The sequence below is a fragment of the Poromitra crassiceps genome (assembly GCF_964638095.1).
Source record: "Poromitra crassiceps genome assembly, chromosome: 4".
Classification (NCBI taxonomy): Eukaryota; Metazoa; Chordata; class Actinopteri; order Beryciformes; family Melamphaidae; genus Poromitra; species Poromitra crassiceps.
In genome coordinates, this window is record NC_139626.1 from 8,260,694 (window position 1) to 8,282,038 (window position 21,345).

The window sequence follows — 21,345 nt, forward strand, 5'->3', positions numbered from 1 at the left end:
AGTCCGGAATTTACGGTATACCTTTTGCATTTTGGTTCATAGTGATCTTCATTTTGTGCTACTAATAAGACTTTATTGATTAATTGAAGTGAGAATGGCACCTTTTCCTTCCTGTGTGTTCGACTCCTGATTGTCAATGAACCCGTTATGTTCAGGTAACTGGGGGCCTCACCTCATCATCGTCCCCACCAGCGTGATGTTGAATTGGGAGATGGAGCTGAAGCGCTGGTGTCCTGGGTTCAAAATCCTCACCTACTTTGGCAGCCAAAAGGAGAGGAAGCTGAAGAGACAGGTAACAAGTAGATTGATTTGGGAGATTCACGTTTAGCACAGGTGTGGTTGATTTTATCTATTTATTTACCCTCTCCCTCCCTTTTCTTAATGAGAGCATAACCTTTGGACCACATCTTATTTTTTTTTAGGGCTGGACCAAGCCAAATGCATTCCATGTGTGCATCACATCGTACAAGTTGGTGCTGCAGGATCATCAGGCGTTCAGACGCAAGTCTTGGCGGTACCTGATACTAGATGAAGCCCAGAACATTAAGAACTTCAAGTCCCAGCGCTGGCAGAGCCTGCTCAACTTCAACAGGTCTGTAACAGCTGAGTGTCCGTCTCCTCAAATGCTTCTGAACAGACATACAAAGGCTGCACAGGGCTTCTAAATGAACTTTGTTACTTGGTAGCTCTGGTGCTCCCAACCTCCAAACATCAAGAATAATTTTGGGCACACTCAACAAAGTAAAGAAATAAAGAGCAGCATTTTAAAACGCTAAACCATAATCCTGTAAAATCACTGCAGTTTCATATCGGTGGGTGGGGCGGATACAGGCTCAGTCAAATAGGCGCCATCACCAAAGTTGATGTGCTCATGTAGCAAAGCGCCCCTGCTAGCATATCATGAAAAGTCTTCTGTATGTATGAGTAGTGCTTCTGGGCACACGTACATATTCTCTGCCTCTATTCCCTATCTAATCTTTAAGATCTTGCTCATCGTGGCCTCCCGGTGGCTCACCATAAAGGCTCAGTCCTTATCGCAGTGACTCGGGTTCCAATCCGGCTTGCGGTTATTTGCTGCATGTCCTCCCCTCTCTCTCTCTCCCATGCCTTCCTGTCTCTCTCTGACTGTCAAATAAAGCATTAAATGCCAAAAAAATAAATCTAAAAAAATAAATAAAAATTATCTTTCTCATCAGGAAATGTCTGTATGCATTCAGCTGTATTGTGGCGTTTCAAGTATACGCATCGTGAAGAAAAACATTTTGTACAAAACCATTTCGAAAATTCAGTAGACTGAAAATACCTATTAATCTACAATCACTTATGCGAACTCCACCTTGTCTTCCCCTCAGTCATCTATAAGGCTAATGATCTAAATCTTGGCATACTAACTGTAGTGTAGTTCCCTAAACTATTCTGGCCTCTCTCCCGTTACAGCCACAGACGACTGCTGCTGACGGGAACCCCTCTCCAGAACAGCCTGATGGAGCTGTGGTCCCTGATGCACTTCCTCATGCCGCACATCTTCCATTCCCACCGTGAGTTCAAGGAGTGGTTCTCCAACCCGCTGACGGGAATGATCGAGGGCAGCCAGGAGTACAACGAGGGCCTGATCAAGAGGCTCCACAAGGTGCTCAGGCCCTTCCTGCTCAGGAGGATCAAGATCGACGTGGAGAAGCAGATGCCCAAGAAATACGAGCACGTGGTGCGCTGCCGCCTGTCCAAGAGGCAGCGATTCCTCTACGATGACTTCATGGCACAGGCCTCGTAAGTTAATTAAAAAAAATAATAATAATCAAAAGAAAGGTGTGGACGTAGGAGTTAATTCAGCATCGAGTCCACTGCGCAACGAAAATGTTTGCTGCCATTTTGAACACGTTAAACTCTATTACTTTATTCCTATTGCTGGCTTCCTTTTTCCATGCTCACCTTCTGTCTCTTGATTCACAGGACCCGGGAGACGTTGGCCAGCGGACACTTCATGTCTGTGATTAACATCCTGATGCAGCTCCGCAAAGTGTGCAACCACCCCAACCTGTTTGACCCCCGGCCCATCCACTCCCCCTTCATCACCAAGCCCATTGTTTTCCACACGGCCTCCCTGGTGCAGGACGCCCTAGAGGTCTCTCCTTTGAAGGTCAGCGTTAACCCCCAGTGGCCGAATGCACCGGCACATTCAAATCACGTGGCTCGTTCACTGCATTGCTAGGCATTGCAGCATAGGATGTGTACGAACGACATTCCAGACGTCTGTGTAATTGCGGTGGGCGAGATCATCTATTTAGATGGGTGTCTGCTGACGATCAGTTCAACAAACCAAACTTGCCTGAAACATCCCGCCCTCGCTGCTCTGCAAACTCTTAAAGGAACACTCCGCCCATTTTCAACCAGCTTTGTATCATTAGAACATCAGTAGTATATCAGAAAACTGTAAACGGTTTTGAAGTCTGTCATTTAATTTGACAGTTATTGAGTGTTAAAGTGTGGACCAGTGACATCACTGGTCCACATTAACTCAAATGAATAACTCATTAACTCAAATCAACTCTCAATAACTGTCAAACTATTCATCATTCATCTAGTTTGACAGTTATTGAGAGTTGATTTGAGTTAATGAGTTATTAATTTGAGTTAGTGTGGACCAGTGATGTCACTGGTCCACACTTTAACACTCAATAACTGTCAAATTAAATGACAGACTTCAAAACCGTTTACAGTTTTCTGATATATTACTGATGTTCTAATGATACAAAGCTGGTTGAAAATGGGCGGAGTGTTCCTTAAGACTGTGTGCATCCAAGGATACAACTTAAGTCCCTACAATTCCGGGTCCCTACAATTCCTTTGAAGTTGAATGAATGGAGTTACGCGCAGGAGAGAGCAACACAGGAATTCCCCTTTCAGTTGTTGCTACACACGGTGTGGCGAGTGCACGTCCACAAAAAGGCAATTGATTGAGTTTTTGTGTTCCTCAGCGCTGTGACCTGTCCATGTTTGACCTGGTGAGTCTGGAGGCCTGCGTGTCCCGGCACCAGGCAGACACCTTCCTGCCCCATCACAAGGTCAGCCGCCAACTGATCCAGGAGATCGTGGAGTCCCCAGAACCCGCTCCACGCCCCAAACCAGTCCGCATGAAGGTCAACAGGTAAACAATCCAGCTACTCTTCTATGCTTTTTGTAACTGGAATTTATACGAGGAAGAATATGGCTGAGCATCATCATGCCTCAGATGAATACAGTTACACATATTCACATTTGGGAGCGTTCCTGTACAACCATAGCCTGATATTCAGACTGTATTGTCAAACTCGTACACTCAATTCCATCTTCTAGTCTGGGATTGCACTCTGTGTTATTTCTATGACGGGATCCTCCCCAGGGTGCTAAGTGTCTCTCTTAAGCTACTGCCACCCCCTAAATGATTTAATGTTGTATTCCTCAATGGTTAGGCCTTGGCCACACTGATCCGTGGTGTCTGTCCATGTGCGTTCATTTCTCTGTTCACTTCCATTCATTTTCAATGACAGCTGTCCGACTGTCCGTGGAGTACTCAGAAGCGTACGTATCCAGAAAATTTGCATACGTTTTGATGGACAGAAAGTTGAAGAGGGATGAACTTTTTCTGGATGGACGTATCGGATGGTCGGATAGTCACTGTCCGTTTAGCCAATCAGAGTCGAGGTCTCGAGAGGAGGCGAGATTTGTTTCAACTTTTCAAAGAAGATGGCGGCCGAGGCAGTGAAGGAGGCTAGAATTAATGCTGTGTACACCATCCCGCTGTTGTACAACGTGATAGTCAGTGTCACCGTCTGATTTCACCATCTAATCTGGTCATTCGGTGGCATTTTATTGCCACATAAGTAACGTAGCGCACAGAGCTAACAGCTAGCTGACGCCAGCTTTCTTCTTCTCGGTTTATAGGCGGGTCGCTGACACCTTCAAGGTGCTTACCGCCATTTGCTGTACAAGTAGGTTACTTGTACATGCAACGGACATAAATCTATCCGTCTATCTGTTCTGTCCATTTTCTGACGGATCAGTGTGGCCAAGGCCTTAGGTGCAGCTTTTTCAGAGGCTTATGTCTTGATCACAAACAAAGACTCCTCTTAAGTTATTACAAAAAAGTTTTGCAGTGGTGCTTTTGTTTTTGCCTCCCATTAGTATTTTGTCTGCAATGCTGGTGCAAGTCAGTGGGTGATGAACCACATGCTTCATATAAGTGTCCTATTAGTATGGGATTTGTTTTGTGATTGAAAATAAATGTATGTGTCTGTGTATCTGTCAGGATGTTCCAGCCGCCTCCTAAAGGTGATAGTCGACCGGTCCTGCTGATGAACAAACCCACCTGCCCTGTGCCCCCTGCGGCTCAGACCCCCAAACCCACTATGGTAACTGATGTCACCCCAACTCCTGCTCCCATAGTTCAACAAGGTAAGTCATCCCTTCTTTTTATACATAAAACATGACAAAGAGAGGCCGGGGCAGACATTTTGTTTCTCTCATAAAGTCGGTTTCTAACTGCAGATCTTTTTCAAGGCATATACACACAGCATATATTTAAAAACAAACTTCCTTAGATACTGCCATAGTTCCTGATTTCACATCCAATTTGGCAATCCTCACAGACACCTTTGTCACAGTTGGATCAAAACCATCTTCTTCTCATGAGCCCAATCTCAACCCTGTTTGTCTTGCTGCTCTTCATTCTCATCCCTCTCTCCCACTCTCTCCTCCCTCTCTCTCTCCTCCCTCTCTCTCTCCTCCCTCTCTCTCTCCCTCTCCCTCTCTCTCTCCCTCTCCCACTCTCTCCCACTCTCTCTCTCCTCCCTCCTTACAGTGGTGTGTTCACTGGCACCCACGCCCCCTCCTCGCCCTCCCATGCACTCTACTGCTCAAACTGCAGTGAGGTCCAGCGGGCCCAAGCCCATGCTGAGCGTCCGGCCTCCCTCTGTTCCCTGCACAGCCAGCGTACTGGCTCATCCGTGCCCGCCCCCCAGCACCATCATGCCACAGAGGGTTCTCCTCAGTCCGGACATGCAGGCTAGGTTGCCCTGTAAGTACTTGTCCTGTAAGGGTTGAGCAGGCTTGAAGCGTGGTTACACTGTCATCATGAAGACAGGCTTGTCCTCAACCCATGAACCAAAGCTTGACCGCATTTGTACAAGACTGAGTTTATGAATGTTTCTAAACCCACGTGATCTTTCCTTCTGTCTTCAGCTGGCGAGGTAGTGAGCATAGCCCAGCTTGCCTCTTTGGCAGGACGACCTGTGTCGACGTGCCAGGGAAGTAAACCAGTCACCTTCCAGCTTCAGGGCAACAAGCTGACTCTGTCGGGAGCCCAGATCCACCAAGTCCCAGTAGCTCCTCCACGCCCAATTCAAGGTTGGTATTTGAGACATCTTGTTCTTGTTGTTGGGCGATGAAGGGGATGTTTGTGTTTGTGTCATGTCACAGTGGGGAACACACCTGTTGTCCGTGTGGACTTGATGTGCTTGACTGCAGGGATAAGTGTGGGTGAAATGGCCTGCAGGAGGTTGGAGGGTATGGGGTCCAACGGCGGACAAGTAGTTGGACGCGAGTCGAGCAGAAGTTTGGAGAGTTGCTCTCTTTGAGATGGGAAAAGGAGAAGAGTGAGGCCATGTTAGCTGGTGGCAGCTTGCTGAGTTGGTCAGGCTCAGAGAGCTGATTACTGATGGTAGAAACCTTATCGGTGATGAAGGATGCGCAGAGGTCAGCACTGAGCAAAGTTGAGGGTGGAGGTGGTGGAGGTTTGAGGAGTGAAAACAATTCACTGGAAACAATTTCCCAGCATCTTTGGCGCTGCTGATTTAGGTGGTCTTGGCACTTTTTATATGCGAGGACTATCAGACTCCCCCTATGTGCATTCTCCTCTGATGAGAATGCACATAGGAGAGTCTGATCGTGCATTCCTTTATAACTGGGGACTGGTAATCTTACGACTTCAAATGTCATGAGATGGGCGGTGACGTCATCAGAGCTGGTATTTCCCATTCCAAACTCGTAGGAGCCTCAGCATGATGATAGTCACTGAGGTCAGTGGGTTAGGGTGTGTGCCATTTTCTCTCAGCTGTTCTGACCCCCGCCCGTTGCTCTCTGATGAAGCTGGTGAGCCATAGATTAGTGGGAGTCCTGTGCAGACTTTGCCTGAGGGTTGTAACTGCACCCCAAAGTAATAAAGTAGTACTTATTTATTATTTGAATTTTGTAAATGAGGACCAGAAGAAGAGTAAGACTATGAAAAAGGTATACAAGTGCAATAAAATAATTTTAATTATTTTAACAAATAATAGCGATTACAACATTAAATGATGAATATCACAATTATGGAATTATTGAAGTCACTGTAAGCAATTAGACATGATGTCTGATAATGTGATTGCTGGTAAATGGGGGCAGGGGAGGAGTATTTCTCTGATTCCCTGTCTCCTGACTCTCGCCCTCTTCCCACAGGTAATGTGATGCACCTGGTGTCCAGCGGGGGGCAGCACCACCTGATCAGCCAGCCTGCCCAGGTGGCTGTCCTCAGCGCAGCCAACATACACCCTGTTAACACCTCCTCTCCAACTCCCTCTGGGACTCATCTGCCTCACAATGCCTCCTCGCAAGGTTTCTCCCCCTCTCTCTTGCGTGCTGCCTTGCAAACAGACCTGGACAAAACTGTTCCGGTTTTGTTTAAAATATCCAAATGCAAAGATCATGTTTGGTTGATCTTAAGGCATATGTCTACTTTTGAGTTTAAGACTTTGCAGTGTTAAATCAAAACCAAGACTTTGCAGTTGGATCAAAACTTCCTCAATGAATTGAAACATTTTAAACCAGTTTCAGTTTTTCATCCCCTTTTTACCAGGTCTGCTCTGTCTTGCTGTCTCTGGCTTGCTTGGCTTCCTTGCTGAATTATACTATGTGTTACCTCGGGTTATGTGCATAGTATTTGCATAGTTATGTGCATAGTATTTGCATAGTTATGTGCATAGTATTTGCTTGCACTAATTGCATAACAAATTTGCTGCATCCTTGTTTTTTGAGGTCAGGCTCCTCTGAAAGCCCCTGTCAAAAATAAATAAATAGCATATTTTAAATTGGTTTGTGATTGCCTAATTTGTGCTAATAGATCTGGTTTAAAACGTGTGTGTACTGTGTACAAAACAGGAAAATAAAGTATGTACTCTGTACACCCTGTGAAGCAGCCATGTTCCTCACAGTTAATGTCCCCCCTCCTTTATTTTTCCTCAGTGGCCCCTCCCATGGTGAGCAGCCCCGGGATCGTGAAGATCGTTGTGCGTCAGACAGCAGGCAAGGAGGGCGGGCCTGTGCCCACTCTGGCAGTGGCCCCTTCCCCTCGTGTGGCTCCACAGACATCCCCTTCCCTGCACCACCACCACCACGTCAACACACCCCCTGTCCGAAACCTTGTCCCATCGCAAATTCTCCAGCGCACCCCTGGTCCTGCCACTGCCCACTACACTATAGCTCCCCCCAGAATCCCTAGCTTAACCACAATTCAGCTCCAGACCCCCCGCCCTGTACTGAAAGTAGTGCAGCCTCCACCATCAAGTGCAGAGCAGCCAGGTGAGAGTATGACCCCTGAATAAGATGTTTCACTCTCTGAGCTATAATTCACAACGCTGTATGTATGCAGACAAATAAGGTAGAACTGGGTCACACCGTTTTTGCAAATGTTTTAACCGGTGTTGTGTACTAGATCAGCGTTCCCAACCTTCTCCCACTCATTTGAACGATAAAAGGAGCTGTCCATCAGCACCACACAGAAATCAGAAAGTAAAAGTGAGGGTCTGTCTGCAATAGGCTAATTAACAAATGATTACAAATTAAATACGGGTATCATTCAACAGTGGAGTAATGCATTATCATACATCATGATAATTAAAAACCACCCTCTGGTTGGGAACCACTGATCTAAACGGTTCAGCATCTAAAAGCTGCAATGTATCTGCTAATAATGGCAGTCATTCATCATTATTCCTTAAAGGTGCACTTCAGCAAAAACCAATGCTGATTTATTTTGCACATATCTGAAAACTGAACCGTTTTGCAGACATTCATTTAGTTTGAGAGTTGACTCGAGTTAAGTGTGGTCGAGTGATGTCATCAGAAGGCACTGAATCATTGTGATGACCTCAGTGGTCCACACTTAAACTCGAATCAACTCAATGTCAAACGAAATGAATGTCTGCAGAACTGTTTACTGTTTTCAGATATGTGTGAGATCATGTGCAAAATAAGTCTGCATTGTTCTTCGGTGAAGTGTGTGTCCCTTTAATAGGTTGAATCTGACAGCCAGAAATTAGACTTTTGAAGAAGATCTGCTCCCTGAATTAATCCAGCTCTGATGCAAATTCCATTGTAAAGTGGGATCCAGTTGATCACAACAGGCCTGTTTATTCTTGCTCTGTTTGCACTCTATCCTCTCGTCAGCTCCAGCGCGTGTCAATTCCTCCACGTCATCCAAGTCTTCACTACGTGACGATAGCAGCACAAGTCAAACGGCTCCTCCTCCCAAGTCAGGCTCCAGCGCAGGTGTAAAAACCCGCCCTCGACCCAGGGCAGCACCTCGCCCACCTCCTCGCTCTCCTTTCTACATGGTGAGCATTCTGGTTCTCTTTACACTCATAATGTCCTCGACACATCTGGTTAAAAATGTACTTGAAAGAAATACTGTACAATGATGAAACACTGTTCAATGCGGTAGCAGGATCCCCTCAACAACCATCAATGTTTGTCCCACTCCTCAGTCCTCACCAGAGGAGACCCTCTCCCACTTCTTGTCATGTTCAAATCTGTTTGGGAACTAGCTTTAAAAATGAAAAATGTCCCCGGGTAAGACCATTGTTTACTATCTGAAGGGTGTCTCTGGAGGGTGTTTATCTGGAGATGTGCTGGATTTATCTTGCCACACGTTAACAGCCTAGTAATCTGACTCGTCATTTGCAAGATGGCTAAATCGAACACCCCTCATACATGATCACTGCAATTTTGTCCAGTTTTCATCATCAGTCGCCCATGTCCTTTCCTGACTTGTCATGTCCCTCTTTCCCCACCAGTCGTGGCTGGCAGACAGCCATAAGCAGCAACGTGACAGCCGTTTGGACTTCATCATTCAAGTCAACGAGCGCCACTGCGGGGCAAAGCCGATGTATGGCCACGAGGTTCTGGACTTCCTGACTTTTCTCCCCGGTTCCCGGCCCTCGCCGGCCCCCCTGAGCCCCCTGGGAGAGTGGGGCCGGTCGGGCCACAGCAGCTGCCTGTCGGCCCAGTCACTAAACACAGCTGACCACTGGCTTCAGAGTCGGACCCTGAGAGAGGCCATTTACAGCAATGAGGAGAGGATGGAGCTGCTCACTGACACTATAGACAGGTAGGCACATGACATATCATGATATATTAAATTGGCTGATTAGTTGATCGACACGCCACACACACATCGAGTACATCACTGGGAATCCAAAGGCGATGCAAATTGTTTCCAACATGGTCTAAGACCGTGAACTACCATACACTTGAGTTGGGTTGTCTTATGATCTTAATATAAAAATATGTCTTAGATAAGTGTGTGAAAATGCTTATTGTAAATATACAATAATACAGCTTTGTTTCCTTGTATTCATTTTTACTCAGTAATATATAGCCGTTTTCCCACATGCGCTTTGTACCGCTAAATGACCGGAACGTGGTCTAATGCCTGCATGTGTGAAAGTCGTCGTGCCGGTATAAGCGCGACCCCGTCATCGCGGAGATTTCACCAGTTTCGAGCCAGTCAGAAGAGCGGTATGCGCGATAGCGGACTCAAGTGTAGAACGGGTCCAGTCATTTCCCGCGACACTCTCATGGGCGAGGTGTACACACGTTGCTTAATGTTCCAGCGGGCATAATCTAATCATTCGCGCACATTAAAGCAAACTGGCGAAATGATCTTGTGATAATAAGAGCAGTAGCCTATGTCAGCTTCATGTGTGGGTGTGCTGATTTTCCCCTCTCTCCTCTCTGCTGCCTGCTCGTTCTCTGGCCACAGTCCGTCCTGCTCCTTCAGTGACAGCCCGACAGGGACACAGACGAAGCAAATGCACGAAGCGAAATGTGGAAGTATTTTGCTTACGTTGCCGACAGCGAAGGCAAGCCCGGACACATCAAACGAAGCCAGTCTGTAAAAAGTGCTTCAACGCGACGCAGGTGAACGGATAAATAAGCAAACTTATTTCACCATCAAGAGTTTTGCCGACACGTCACTCCCCACCCGCTCTGCAGTGCCGCCCCGCCCCCCAACATACAGGCAAGTTCGCTGGTAGATTCCGACATGCGAGAGGAGAGGTGTGAAGGGAAATGTCCGATATTGACTTACAGGTAATTTTCCGGTACGCATGTGGGAAAACGGCTTATGAGGGATCAACCAGCATGTTTGCAAACAAACACACAGACTACTCGAGTATGTGGACCGGAAATGGCGGCCATGACAGTCTCACCGCACCAGTAGAAATGATATTTTAGAGCCACAATATTGTTATAAATATCAACAACTAGCTAACAGATATCAAAGCTGGTGGGCTTTATGGAAATAGCACGACTCGAACATGACCGTTATATCAAGTGGTCGTTCAGTGGCGTTTTATTGCACACAACTAACGCTAGCTCACAGTGCGGGTGCATGTATTTATAGGGGGGGCGCGTACACTCCGCAGAAACACCCGGAAGTCAGGTGTTGTCGTCGTGACGTCACGCTGATTCCTCGTATCGCTGAATAAAGAACCGATGAGTGAAACATCACCACTGACGACTCACTTTAATTTGACGGCTAAAGACCATGTGTGTTTCTCTATTACATTTTAGGTTTACATTTGTGATACCGCCAGTGGCGGCTCCTACCATCTCCATGCACTGCTGCCACCCTCCTCCCTCTCTGAGCCACAAGCAGGCGGTCTTCTCCTCCATGCTGTCGGCTGAGCTCGCTCCGCTGACAGGCAGCCTCCACCGTATCCAATGCAACATGAGGACCCACTTCCCCGACCTGAGGCTCATACAGTATGATTGTGGTAAGTCGTCCAGATGGTGAAGATCTAAGAGCTTATTCTACAGCTGTGATGACTTGAAGTCACTCTGTCTGGATGAGACTTGGACAAATGGCTAACATTAACGTACTAATCTCAAAATCACAAAATATTGAAAAGAATATGAATTCTACATCAACTGTGTAGGCATTCTTGAAGTATATTAAAACACCGGCTGGTGCGACTTGGACACTTCAGTAATGAACCCAGGGTCATTGGGTGTTTCGGATCTCATATCATTAGACACCCTCACCTGGGCGAGATCAGTCCGCGGCTTGTGTCAAAGTAGTGCGACGCCATGGATCACCCCTCTTGATGCACAACCACTTCGATGCTTTTTCTGCAGCTTCCATGATGTTCTTGGTGACTCTCCTGCAACCCTCTAATCCCAAGGAGACTCAGTGCACAATGTAGAGACTGCCCTGCAGCCCACCTCGATTGGGGGGTGGGGGGTGGGGGTGCAGACCCCCCTTCCCCCAAATGATGAGTAAACATAAAAAAGGGGGGGGTCTGAGAGACAGGAGTTTCATTCCAAAATGCTGCATTTCCACTTGATTATCACTGCTCAATATTTCAAAAACACAGATTTATCTCCTCTTGGATACAAAGTTGTCAACTACCGTAAGTAATCTTCAATCCATATTTCATAGTGAACAAACGCCAGCATTTTTATGATTGATTGATTTTATTAGTGTGTCATGCATTCAACGGTGCCCAACACTCTCGGGTTAAATTACAAGTCACACGCACACAAATACGAAATACAACAATAAACCAGCGCTACAATGGTACAATTTAAGTTAACACAAGTCGCAAGTCGGACATGAACTATTGCTTGGAATCCTTGGTGTGACTAAAGTTCATGTACTGGTATACTCATCGTGTGTGTCTGAAGGTAAGCTGCAGACACTCCACACCCTGCTGCGGAAGCTGAAGACGGGGGGCCACCGGGTGCTGATCTTCACTCAAATGACACGCATGTTGGACGTGTTGGAGCAGTTCCTCAACTACCATGGACACATCTACCTCCGTCTGGATGGCAGCACCCGCGTGGAGATGAGACAGGTTGGCACCGACAGGATTTTCACATCGGATGTGAAAGTGCAACGGAAAATTTGTGATTGATATGATCAGCTTAGTCGAAAAAGGACAATAGTCTTGGTACTCTTATTGTCTTTTATGTATTCATTGTCTGAGCTGCCAACTTGTCTCTATATAAAATAGTGTATTGTCAAACGGTAGTAAAATATCTCAGGAATGTAGTGGTTGTAATGCAGTAGAATGCTATAAAAGAGGGGTTCCCTAACTTAAGAATGCCGCGGCCCACTTTGAAATCTGAACATCTTCTGCGGCCCACCCCAACAACACCTCTCTAGTGACAAACTTTGCACCGATACAAGTCTGTACTGTAACTGTATAGTAAAAATGCTTATTTTTTTGGTGACATAAATATAGGAAAACACATTTTTGACTTTAGGGGCTCTTTCAAAGAACACATAGTATCGATAGGGAAATGAAGGGAGCTAGGGGTTGGCACACTCACTGTCTCTGAGGCTTATTCTGTGTGTCTCTCTCTCTCCCCTCCTCTTCAGGCCCTCATGGAGCGCTTCAACGCAGATCGGCGCATCTTCTGCTTCATCTTGTCGACCCGCAGTGGAGGCGTAGGGGTGAATCTGACCGGAGCCGACACGGTGGTGTTCTATGACAGCGACTGGAACCCAACCATGGACGCCCAGGCACAGGACCGCTGCCACCGCATCGGCCAGACCCGGGACGTCCACATCTACAGGTACTGTGACCTCGCTGGTGTTGCTTCTGATGTACGCTGATCACAACACTTACTACTGTGATAATGCTATGTGTGTGTATGTATATATATATATATACAGTATATATATATATATATATATATATATATATAGCATATTGAAGCATGTACATAACTAATATATATGGTGATGGTAATAGTTATATGTATAATTATATAAGATATGGTAATGGTATATATAGGTATACATAATATGTGATGTAGTTTTATGTATATTCTACACATCTGTAATGGTATGTAGGTAATTCTGATGTATGCAATATCTTGAAAGGTACAGTATGTATGTATGTACCGTAAATTCCGGACTATAAGACGCACCGGTCTATAAGCCGCACCTTCAAAGGTGACTATTTTTTTCTTCTATAAGCCGCACCGGTCTATAAGCCGCGGGTGTTTTGATGTTTAATTACCATATGTAAGGCTTCGTGCACAGAGGGGATTGTCGGGAAAGAGATGGCTGTTTGGGGAAGCTCCCATTTATTAACATTTCAACAAAACAAAAGTCAGGTCACTAATCCCCAGACAAAATCACACATTGTGGTATTTTTTGTTTTTTTTACAGTGCACACAGTGTCCGCGGTGTGGTGAAAAGAGGGCAAGAGAGGAAATTAAAACAGAAGTGGATTTATAGTTAGAAAGAGTGCTAAAGAAGAGAGAATTCCGTTTTTTATTTTTTTATTTTAGTTACTCACAGTACTATTGACCAGTCCAACTCAAAAGATATTCGGCAGTTTCACTTTGAGCTCTTGTTCCGCCGCTGGGCACACAGTGTCCGCGGTGTGGTGAAAAGAGGGCAAGAGAGGAAATTAAAACAGAAGTGGATTTATAGTTAGAAAGAGTGCTAAAGATAGTCCGGTCTGGTTATGACGAGTCTCGCTGGGTACAGTACGCCAAAGCGATATCCATTGACTCGATGATGCTGTTGTATGTTGCGCGTTTCTGTTGCACCAACGCGGAGAGGTCCTGCCGGACGAAAAAGCGCGTACCCTCCCAGGTGAGGGGCTTCTTCCCCGCAGCCTGGAGGATGAGTTGACGGTCGGGCCAGCGGAGTAGGCAGATGAAGATGGCCCTCGGTGGCAGGCCGGGGTCTGGACGTGGCCGAGGCGCCCGGTGTGCCCTGTCCACCTCTGGTGGTTTCTCGCCTTCCTTCAGGTCCAGGATGTAACACAGGATTTTGCCACGAAAGCGTCCATGTCACCAATCTCAGCTCCTCTTTTACATTGATCAGGCGAATGTTATTTCTTTTACTCCTGCTGATTAAGTCATCAACCTGCGTGTGCAGGGTTTCGATTTTGCATTTTATCCATTTTCGGACTCACTGTGTTGTTTTTGTCCTCCAGTGCGCGGATGCGCTTTTCCGCATTATAAACTCTGTTCACGGTTGCCTTAGTTTCTTTAGTGAGTGAGTGGATGGACTTCTGCACGTTTTCAAACTTGTTTTCAAGCTGCTCAAAACCTCTGAGCGATGTCGGACTTAATCGATAGTGTTTCACGGAGTAAAAGTTTAGCCCAAGCGTGTATCTCCAGCCTCCAGCAGGTGAGTCATTTCCTCATTCATGGCGTGATTGCTTCGTCTTTTTCTTTCTGCTTACCTGTGTTGTGTTATGTTATGTTATGTTATGTTGTTAAAAGAGGGCAAGAGAGGAAATTAAAACAGAAGTGGATTTATAGTTAGAAAGAGTGCTAAAAAAGAGAGATTTTTTTTTTTTTTTTGAAAAAATCCATAGATAAGACGCACCGTTATATAAGCCGCAGGGGGCAAAAACGGGAAAAAAGCCGCGGCTTATAGTCCGGAATTTACGGTATGTAATACCCGAAATTGTACCGTTTGTACAGAATGTATTTTTTTTTTATATACAGAATGTAAATTTTGTATGTGATATCTTGAAACTATGCAAGTTGTTTGATATCTTGAAACTATGCAAGTTGTTTGACCCCAGGAAGAATAGCTGCAGCTCTGCTGTAGCTAATGGGGATCTTAAATAAAGACAAAGACGACAGCGCATCTACAAACAACACAAAACATGACATCAATGCAGGCTAAGCAAAGGGACAAATGGACAGGTGTACTGTATGTAGCTAAGAATAGAAAGAAGGCAACTTATTTCTTTCTTTGGTCAGTCTTGTCATTTCAATGCAGCCTTAGAGAAAGGCTTTGCCGATTTTAAACACGCTTTGTATCGTTACAATGTTGGAGGTATAGGCAAGATTGACAATATTTACCTTCTCTTCATGTTGTCTGTGCCTCACTACTCCTCACCAGCCCAATCATGCTTCAGTGGCGTCTGTGGGCCGTGTCGTGAGAGAAAGAGGGGATGGCATCATGTGATAAAACAACATAATAATAACCAACATTCTCTCCTCCTCTTCAGGCTGATCAGCGAGCGCACGGTGGAAGAGAACATTCTAAAGAAAGCCAACCAGAAGAGGATGCTGGGAGATATGGCTATTGAAGGAGGGAATTTCACCACCGCCTTCTTCAAAGAGGTAGGAGTTTACTGAGGGCATTTGCACACATCTTAACAAGCAGGGAGATGAGCAGGTATACATGCAATCTAAAATAAAGATGGGGAGCACATGCAAAAAAGTGCACCGCTCAGGTTTTTTGGAGCAGATTTAAAAAAAAAAAATTAACACTGATCACAATAAATTTTACCCAGACTTTCTGCTAATAAGGGCATGGCAAAGTGCACAGCAAGCATAAATATTAGAATTCAAATATAGCCCTGTGTTTATCAGATTGTCTTCTGGCTGCATGATAGGTGGCCTGTCCATGTGTAAATAAATCATAGCTTTTATCCAAACAGTAATGACATGTAAGTGTGTGCTTGATGACTGACGTGCGTACACACCTATCCGCCTTTTTCACCTCAGCCATTCTGTCTAAAAGCAGGAAGTAACACAGGTGCAAGCAAAACATGAACGAGGGCCCCGACATTGGAACACCTAAATGGATTGAAAGTTCATTATGTTTTCCTTGTTTTCTGTTACTTCATGCCTTTTAGATACAAAAAATGCCCATTACTACTGGTAGAGCAAGTGCCTCCTCACTGCTTTTTTTCTTCGTCTTTTTGGATTGGGCCGTTGAGATGGCGATTGGCTGATCAGCGTTGACCTAATTTAGAAAGTTTATTGGCCGATTATGATTGGTAATCAATCTGTGAACGACTATCCATTCCATGTCATATTCCTTATTTCCCTTTTGCTTGTTCATTTTGCATATGATGCAAGGAACACAGAGAAACAGTCTTTAACTTTCGTTTGTGGTGTTCTCAATTACTTTTAAGCACTTTTCAAGTTTATTTGTACTAGCGCAGTGCTGTTCGCTTGTTTATTCCAAGTTTATTAATATTGAATGTGACGCAATCACATGTCCAAATTGGATCAAATCCAAGTCCACACGTCCTCGGGTCCCCAGCAACACACCCACCAAGTGAGTGTGAAGTCGATCGGAGGAACGCTTCTCAAGATATGCGAAGGACATGCACACACTCACAGACAGATTCCTGGAATTAGTAGATACACAGGTAGTCTCACAGGGCACACAGTAATCCTTTTGAAGTCAGTCAAGCACACACAACCTCTCCTCTGTGTTGAATGTGTCTCATCTTCACACTTTGGTCCTCAGCAAACCATCCGAGACCTGTTTGATATGAACGAGGGGGAGAAGAGAGAGGTGGCCGTGGAGCTCTCAGTGCCCCAGGCTGAGGAGGAGGAGTCGGCCACCAAACAGACCACCACCATCCTGGAGCAGGTCAGACACATTACATAGCACATTATGCTTATGTAGAGCACATATGTCTAGAACTACTTACTCCCCCGTACCTTTTGGTAATAAGGTGACCAAAAACACTGGTTTTGTAGCATCCCTTTGAAAATGAAATATGCAAGGACTAAGGTGGATGATCGAGTTATGTGCTTTGATTAGGGATGCACCGATTGCCATTTTCTTGGCCGATTCCGATTTCCGATTTTTGAATAGTCTGACTTGCCGATACCGATTTTTGCCGATTCCGATTTTTTTTTCTAAAAACAACAATTGACAGCTTACACAAACGTTTTTGTAACTTTGTTTAAAAATTAAGATTCATAGAACAATTCTTACATCTAATGGGGATCCAAATAAACAAATAAACAATTCTTATCATTTGCATGAAGTAGGACCTTCTCACTCAAACACATCTCAAAATAAAAGTGTTCCAGGTTAGGCTACTGGACAGAGCTTTTTTGTGCAAATACAATGAATACAAAAATTAAATTAAATCCAATAGCCTATATCCCACAGCTATCATGCATTTACTTTTCCAAAAGAAAACAGGTGCAACAGAACATCAAAATGATCCATGGACAAGGAGTTTATAGACTGGCTCCAGACCAGTCCTCTTGAGTAGAGGGGAAATGAGTTTATGAGTTACAGTAACGATCTTCAGTCTGAATATCAGGCGGAGTTTACACACAGTCCGAAGTTTGGTATGCGTATTTTTATCTGCCATCCGAAAAAATATCGTCACGCACAGAAAACGTTGCACACTTGTGAGTCCGATGCATTTTTATTATTATGTCCGTCGTTCTCATGTCGTTCTATTTGCAATACGAAACAAATAGTCTCTCCTGTATCCACGTCACGTTACAACATGACTTGACAGGCTGAGGCAGCAGCGCTGATGTGGAATGGAAAAGCAGGTCGGGGAATGGTTATCATACTGGACACAATTAGAGCTGTGCATCTTCACTGATCTCACGATTCGATACGATTCGATTATACAAGTCTACGATTCGATTCGATTCGATTATACGATGCATCTCGATGCATCTCCGATGCATCTCGATTCATCGCGATGCATCTTAAATCGATGCAATACATGATTTATTTTTTCTCACTTTCTTTTTTCTCACTGTGTGGCTACTTTTAAAATAAAAGTGCATTTGGAATTGCATTGTATTATGATCCATAATTAAAATAAACAACTGCATGTACTTACATTATATTTTATTTGATTATAATTTTTTTTTTTTTTTTTTTTTTTTAATAATCGATTTTTGATATTTGATAATCGATTCAGAATCGTCCTATTAAGCATCGCGATGCATCTCTGAATCGATTATTTTCGGCAGCTCTAGACACAATGCTCGCGTTCACCTCGCCAAGCCGGCTGTGCGCGGTGGCGGGTTGCTGGAGCACCGCTTCCCGGGGAGAGAGAGCAGAGAGAGAGGGGCCAGTGAGGTGAAGCGAGCCGCTCTGACTGGACTCCAGCCGAGCGGGACTCGGTCGCATCTCTGTCTCCACGGCTTATTTTCGACTTGCATGTGTGACAAACTGCGAGCTTTGTCTACTTCACTGACGGTGAAAAAAATCCACAACGAGGAAGGTATGCTGGCGTGTGTGGTGTGGTGGCTGGGTGCCTGTCTCGGTGCTTTGGGGTGCGCGCACGTCATGTGAAAATCGGCTCACAGAATCGGCTATTTAGAGTGACCGGAACAGATCACCGATCGAGGCCGATCACGTGAAAATCGGCCATTTCCGGTCACGTGCCGATCGATCGGTGCATCCCTAGCTTTGATGGTTTTTCTTGAGGTACTGTATATTGGAATCATTTGCAATTATTGTTGTTCTTATTTTTAAAAAGAATGGAGAGAGGGGTATATGCTGTGATTGGTCAAATTGTGTTAGTCTGACTCACTGGAAGCAGGCTGCGGGTATAAGCTCTGCCATTGGTGCCGAACATTTCAGTCTGAGCGAAGGGAAATCACTTTCTGCTCCGTGCATGTCGCTCTCAAATGCCTCTGCTGCTGTGAAACAACACTTTGCTACATGCTGAAAATGGCAAGTTTTGACGAAGATTTGGATTGCGCAATAAAGCAGGCCTGCTTCGTACTTTCTGCGGATGGTTGTAAAGATAACGGAGCCTTTTTTCCCGCTAGACCAGAGTGAGAGTAAGAGGAGCCAGACTCTCTCCTGCGTTGGTACAGCGCGAAACGGAGATAGTCTGGGAAGCAAGACTACAACGGTGCTGCTTAATTGCAGTGTTTGTGGGGACATGTTAATTTTGAACTAAATTGGACTGGTGCATTTAACACATTCACTGCCAACAGTTTTTTTTTTACTGTAGGTAGCTTCTGCCAAGGTTTTTTTTTGAGGATTCTGGCTCATCTTTCAAGAGCCGAGGATTCTTTTCTGTTAGGATTTTGTGAACACAAAATATCTCAAAAGAACTAATAGAATGTGTGCTTTCTCTGTCTAAAAGAGTTAGTTTGTAGAGTTAGTAGTTATGTAGGCATTAGCAGTTGAATACAGCATGGTTTCAGCGTCTGAAACCATGGGGTTTCTTGGGGTTTCGGTTGAGAGCTTTGATGAAGCTTTTGCGATTCTGGGCTTTATGCTGCGTGTTTCAAAGTGTGTTCCACCCAGTCTATTTTTGGAACCCCCCACCGTTGTGCATCACCGTTGTGCGCCAGCGCGAAAGCGTTTTCGCCATTCTACAGTATGAGAATGGTTTCCTCACGCTTTTCCCTGCAGTTTTGGCTCGCTTTCTCTAGTCTGGAGAGCACTGTCGCCACTTAGTGGGTCGGTGGAATGGGTTGTACACGTTCGGTGGCTCCCATATTTTTATAGGAGACGTAAAAGGGTTTGATCCACGTCCCACCGTCAAATTTTTTTTTTTTTTTTTTTGACGAGTTAACTCGTCGACGGCAGTCAACGGTTGGTTTCTGTTTGACGAGTTAACTCGTCGACGGCAGTGAACGTGTTAAGAACTGCAGACTGCTTTCACTGAGGTTTAAGGTGATCACATCAAAACAACCAAGGCTCTTGTTACCAGCATGATGAAATACAGATAACCTGATCATCTTGAAACCAATTGTGCAGGCCCTGTGTCGTGCAGAGGATGAGGAGGACATAGTGGCAGCCTCCCAGGCCAAAGCAGAGCAAGTGGCAGAGCTGGCCGAGTTCAATGAGAACATCCCATTGGATGACGGAGGGGAACAAGAGGAAGTGGAGGAACTATCTAAAGCCGAACAGGAAATAGCTGCTCTGGTGGAGCAGGTGAGTGATTATAGAGTGTTATGGGTGCATTTTCCATTTAAATCTGGGATAGAACATAGAGTTGAAACTCTTGCATGAAAACATTTAATATCTATGATATTCAGAAGATCTCCATTCTGTGAGAACAGTTTGGTAGCTCTCCATGCAAGCAGGCCCTGTTGGCTGCTTGCAGACTAATAACATTTCCATATCCATGGTTTAAAGAATTGCGATTACAGTGAATGGTTACTGACAGTTGCCAGGCAAGATGAGTAATATAGACTCAACAATATATAACTCAAAATAGATTAGAGTCATGAAGCCAATACAAAGTTATCGTGATATTGATTTCAACCATATTATCACCCAGCCCCAGTATACCCTGTTTGGTCTGCTCTCACTCTTCTCGCCCACCCCCCTCCCCCCTCTCTCTCCCTTCTCCCCCCATTCTCTCCCCCCTCTCTCTAATATAAGATTGTTCAATCCTGTTTATTGATAGTGCTTAGCTAGACTTAATTAGACATATTCTCTGTAAAGCCCTCTGAGACATGCTTGTGAATTAGGGCTATAGAAATCAACTTGACTTGACTGAATCCATATTCTCTGCCCACCTCCAGCTCACTCCCATTGAGCGCTACGCCATGAACTTCCTGGAAGCCTCATTGGAGGATGTGTGCAAAGAAGAGCTGAAGCAAGCTGAGGTAAGACCACATCTTTCCTTTGTTTACCATTTGAATTGAAATATTAACAGTTCTGTCAACAGCTCACCTTTTTAAAGGAGCTACATGCAATTTATTTTTGCCCACTAGATGTCGCGCAAGAGCAGCAGCATCAGACATACAGTAAACTAAAACACATCACTCTCGCAGCTGTCTGATGTGTGTGCAGTAGATGGTCTGTGCCATGGAGAGACAGGCAGAGCGAGTCACAGCCGACCAACCGCACTGAAATGAAAACCCGGAAATGCACGGTCCCACAGCTATAAACTAACCTTGTTTCACAGCCACGGCTGCTTACTTGTTCCATTCACATTCACAGCTCGATCCACAACTGCTTGCAAGCGTCGAATGGTCACACTCTGTCTATATGGGGTGAGGGGGGGGGGGGCACACAAACATAAAACGCCACACGCACAAAGGAGCGAGCGGACTGACCGGCGCTTGGCCAGGAGTGGAAAACAAGCCTGGTTTGGCTTCCTTCACTCCTCAGAACAGCATCACTCGCCTGTCTTCCTAGATATATAGTAGTGGTTTGCTGGCATCTAGCAGGGGTGAATATCGCATTTAGTGCCTTTAACAGTTTCATAATAATTTTCAGTCTTTCAAAATAATTTTCAGTTTGCATTAATCATAAATCCAAACCTTAAAGCCCCAATCAGTAAGATTGCATGCGCTGTACAGCGGAAGCGCTGTGTT

The 21,345-nt window shown here is 45.2% G+C and overlaps 1 protein-coding gene across 1 annotated transcript in view; it reads left to right on the plus strand.

Moving 5' to 3' along the window:
- The window catches only part of srcap (Snf2-related CREBBP activator protein), a gene marked incomplete at its 5' end in the record, with an annotated part of 47,685 nt that overhangs the window by 17,334 nt on the left and 9,006 nt on the right, over positions 1-21,345 (plus strand). The window contains 19 exons of the mRNA XM_083635740.1: positions 156-292; positions 423-592; positions 1,438-1,767; positions 1,951-2,137; positions 2,976-3,145; positions 4,286-4,431; positions 4,838-5,053; positions 5,218-5,382; positions 6,472-6,627; positions 7,255-7,590; positions 8,458-8,624; positions 9,084-9,397; positions 10,864-11,066; positions 11,977-12,146; positions 12,674-12,870; positions 15,282-15,396; positions 16,538-16,663; positions 19,775-19,951; positions 20,548-20,631. Coding sequence (XP_083491866.1) covers positions 156-292; positions 423-592; positions 1,438-1,767; positions 1,951-2,137; positions 2,976-3,145; positions 4,286-4,431; positions 4,838-5,053; positions 5,218-5,382; positions 6,472-6,627; positions 7,255-7,590; positions 8,458-8,624; positions 9,084-9,397; positions 10,864-11,066; positions 11,977-12,146; positions 12,674-12,870; positions 15,282-15,396; positions 16,538-16,663; positions 19,775-19,951; positions 20,548-20,631 — 3,566 coding nt within the window. The remainder of the gene's footprint in view (positions 1-155; positions 293-422; positions 593-1,437; positions 1,768-1,950; positions 2,138-2,975; positions 3,146-4,285; positions 4,432-4,837; positions 5,054-5,217; positions 5,383-6,471; positions 6,628-7,254; positions 7,591-8,457; positions 8,625-9,083; positions 9,398-10,863; positions 11,067-11,976; positions 12,147-12,673; positions 12,871-15,281; positions 15,397-16,537; positions 16,664-19,774; positions 19,952-20,547; positions 20,632-21,345) is intronic.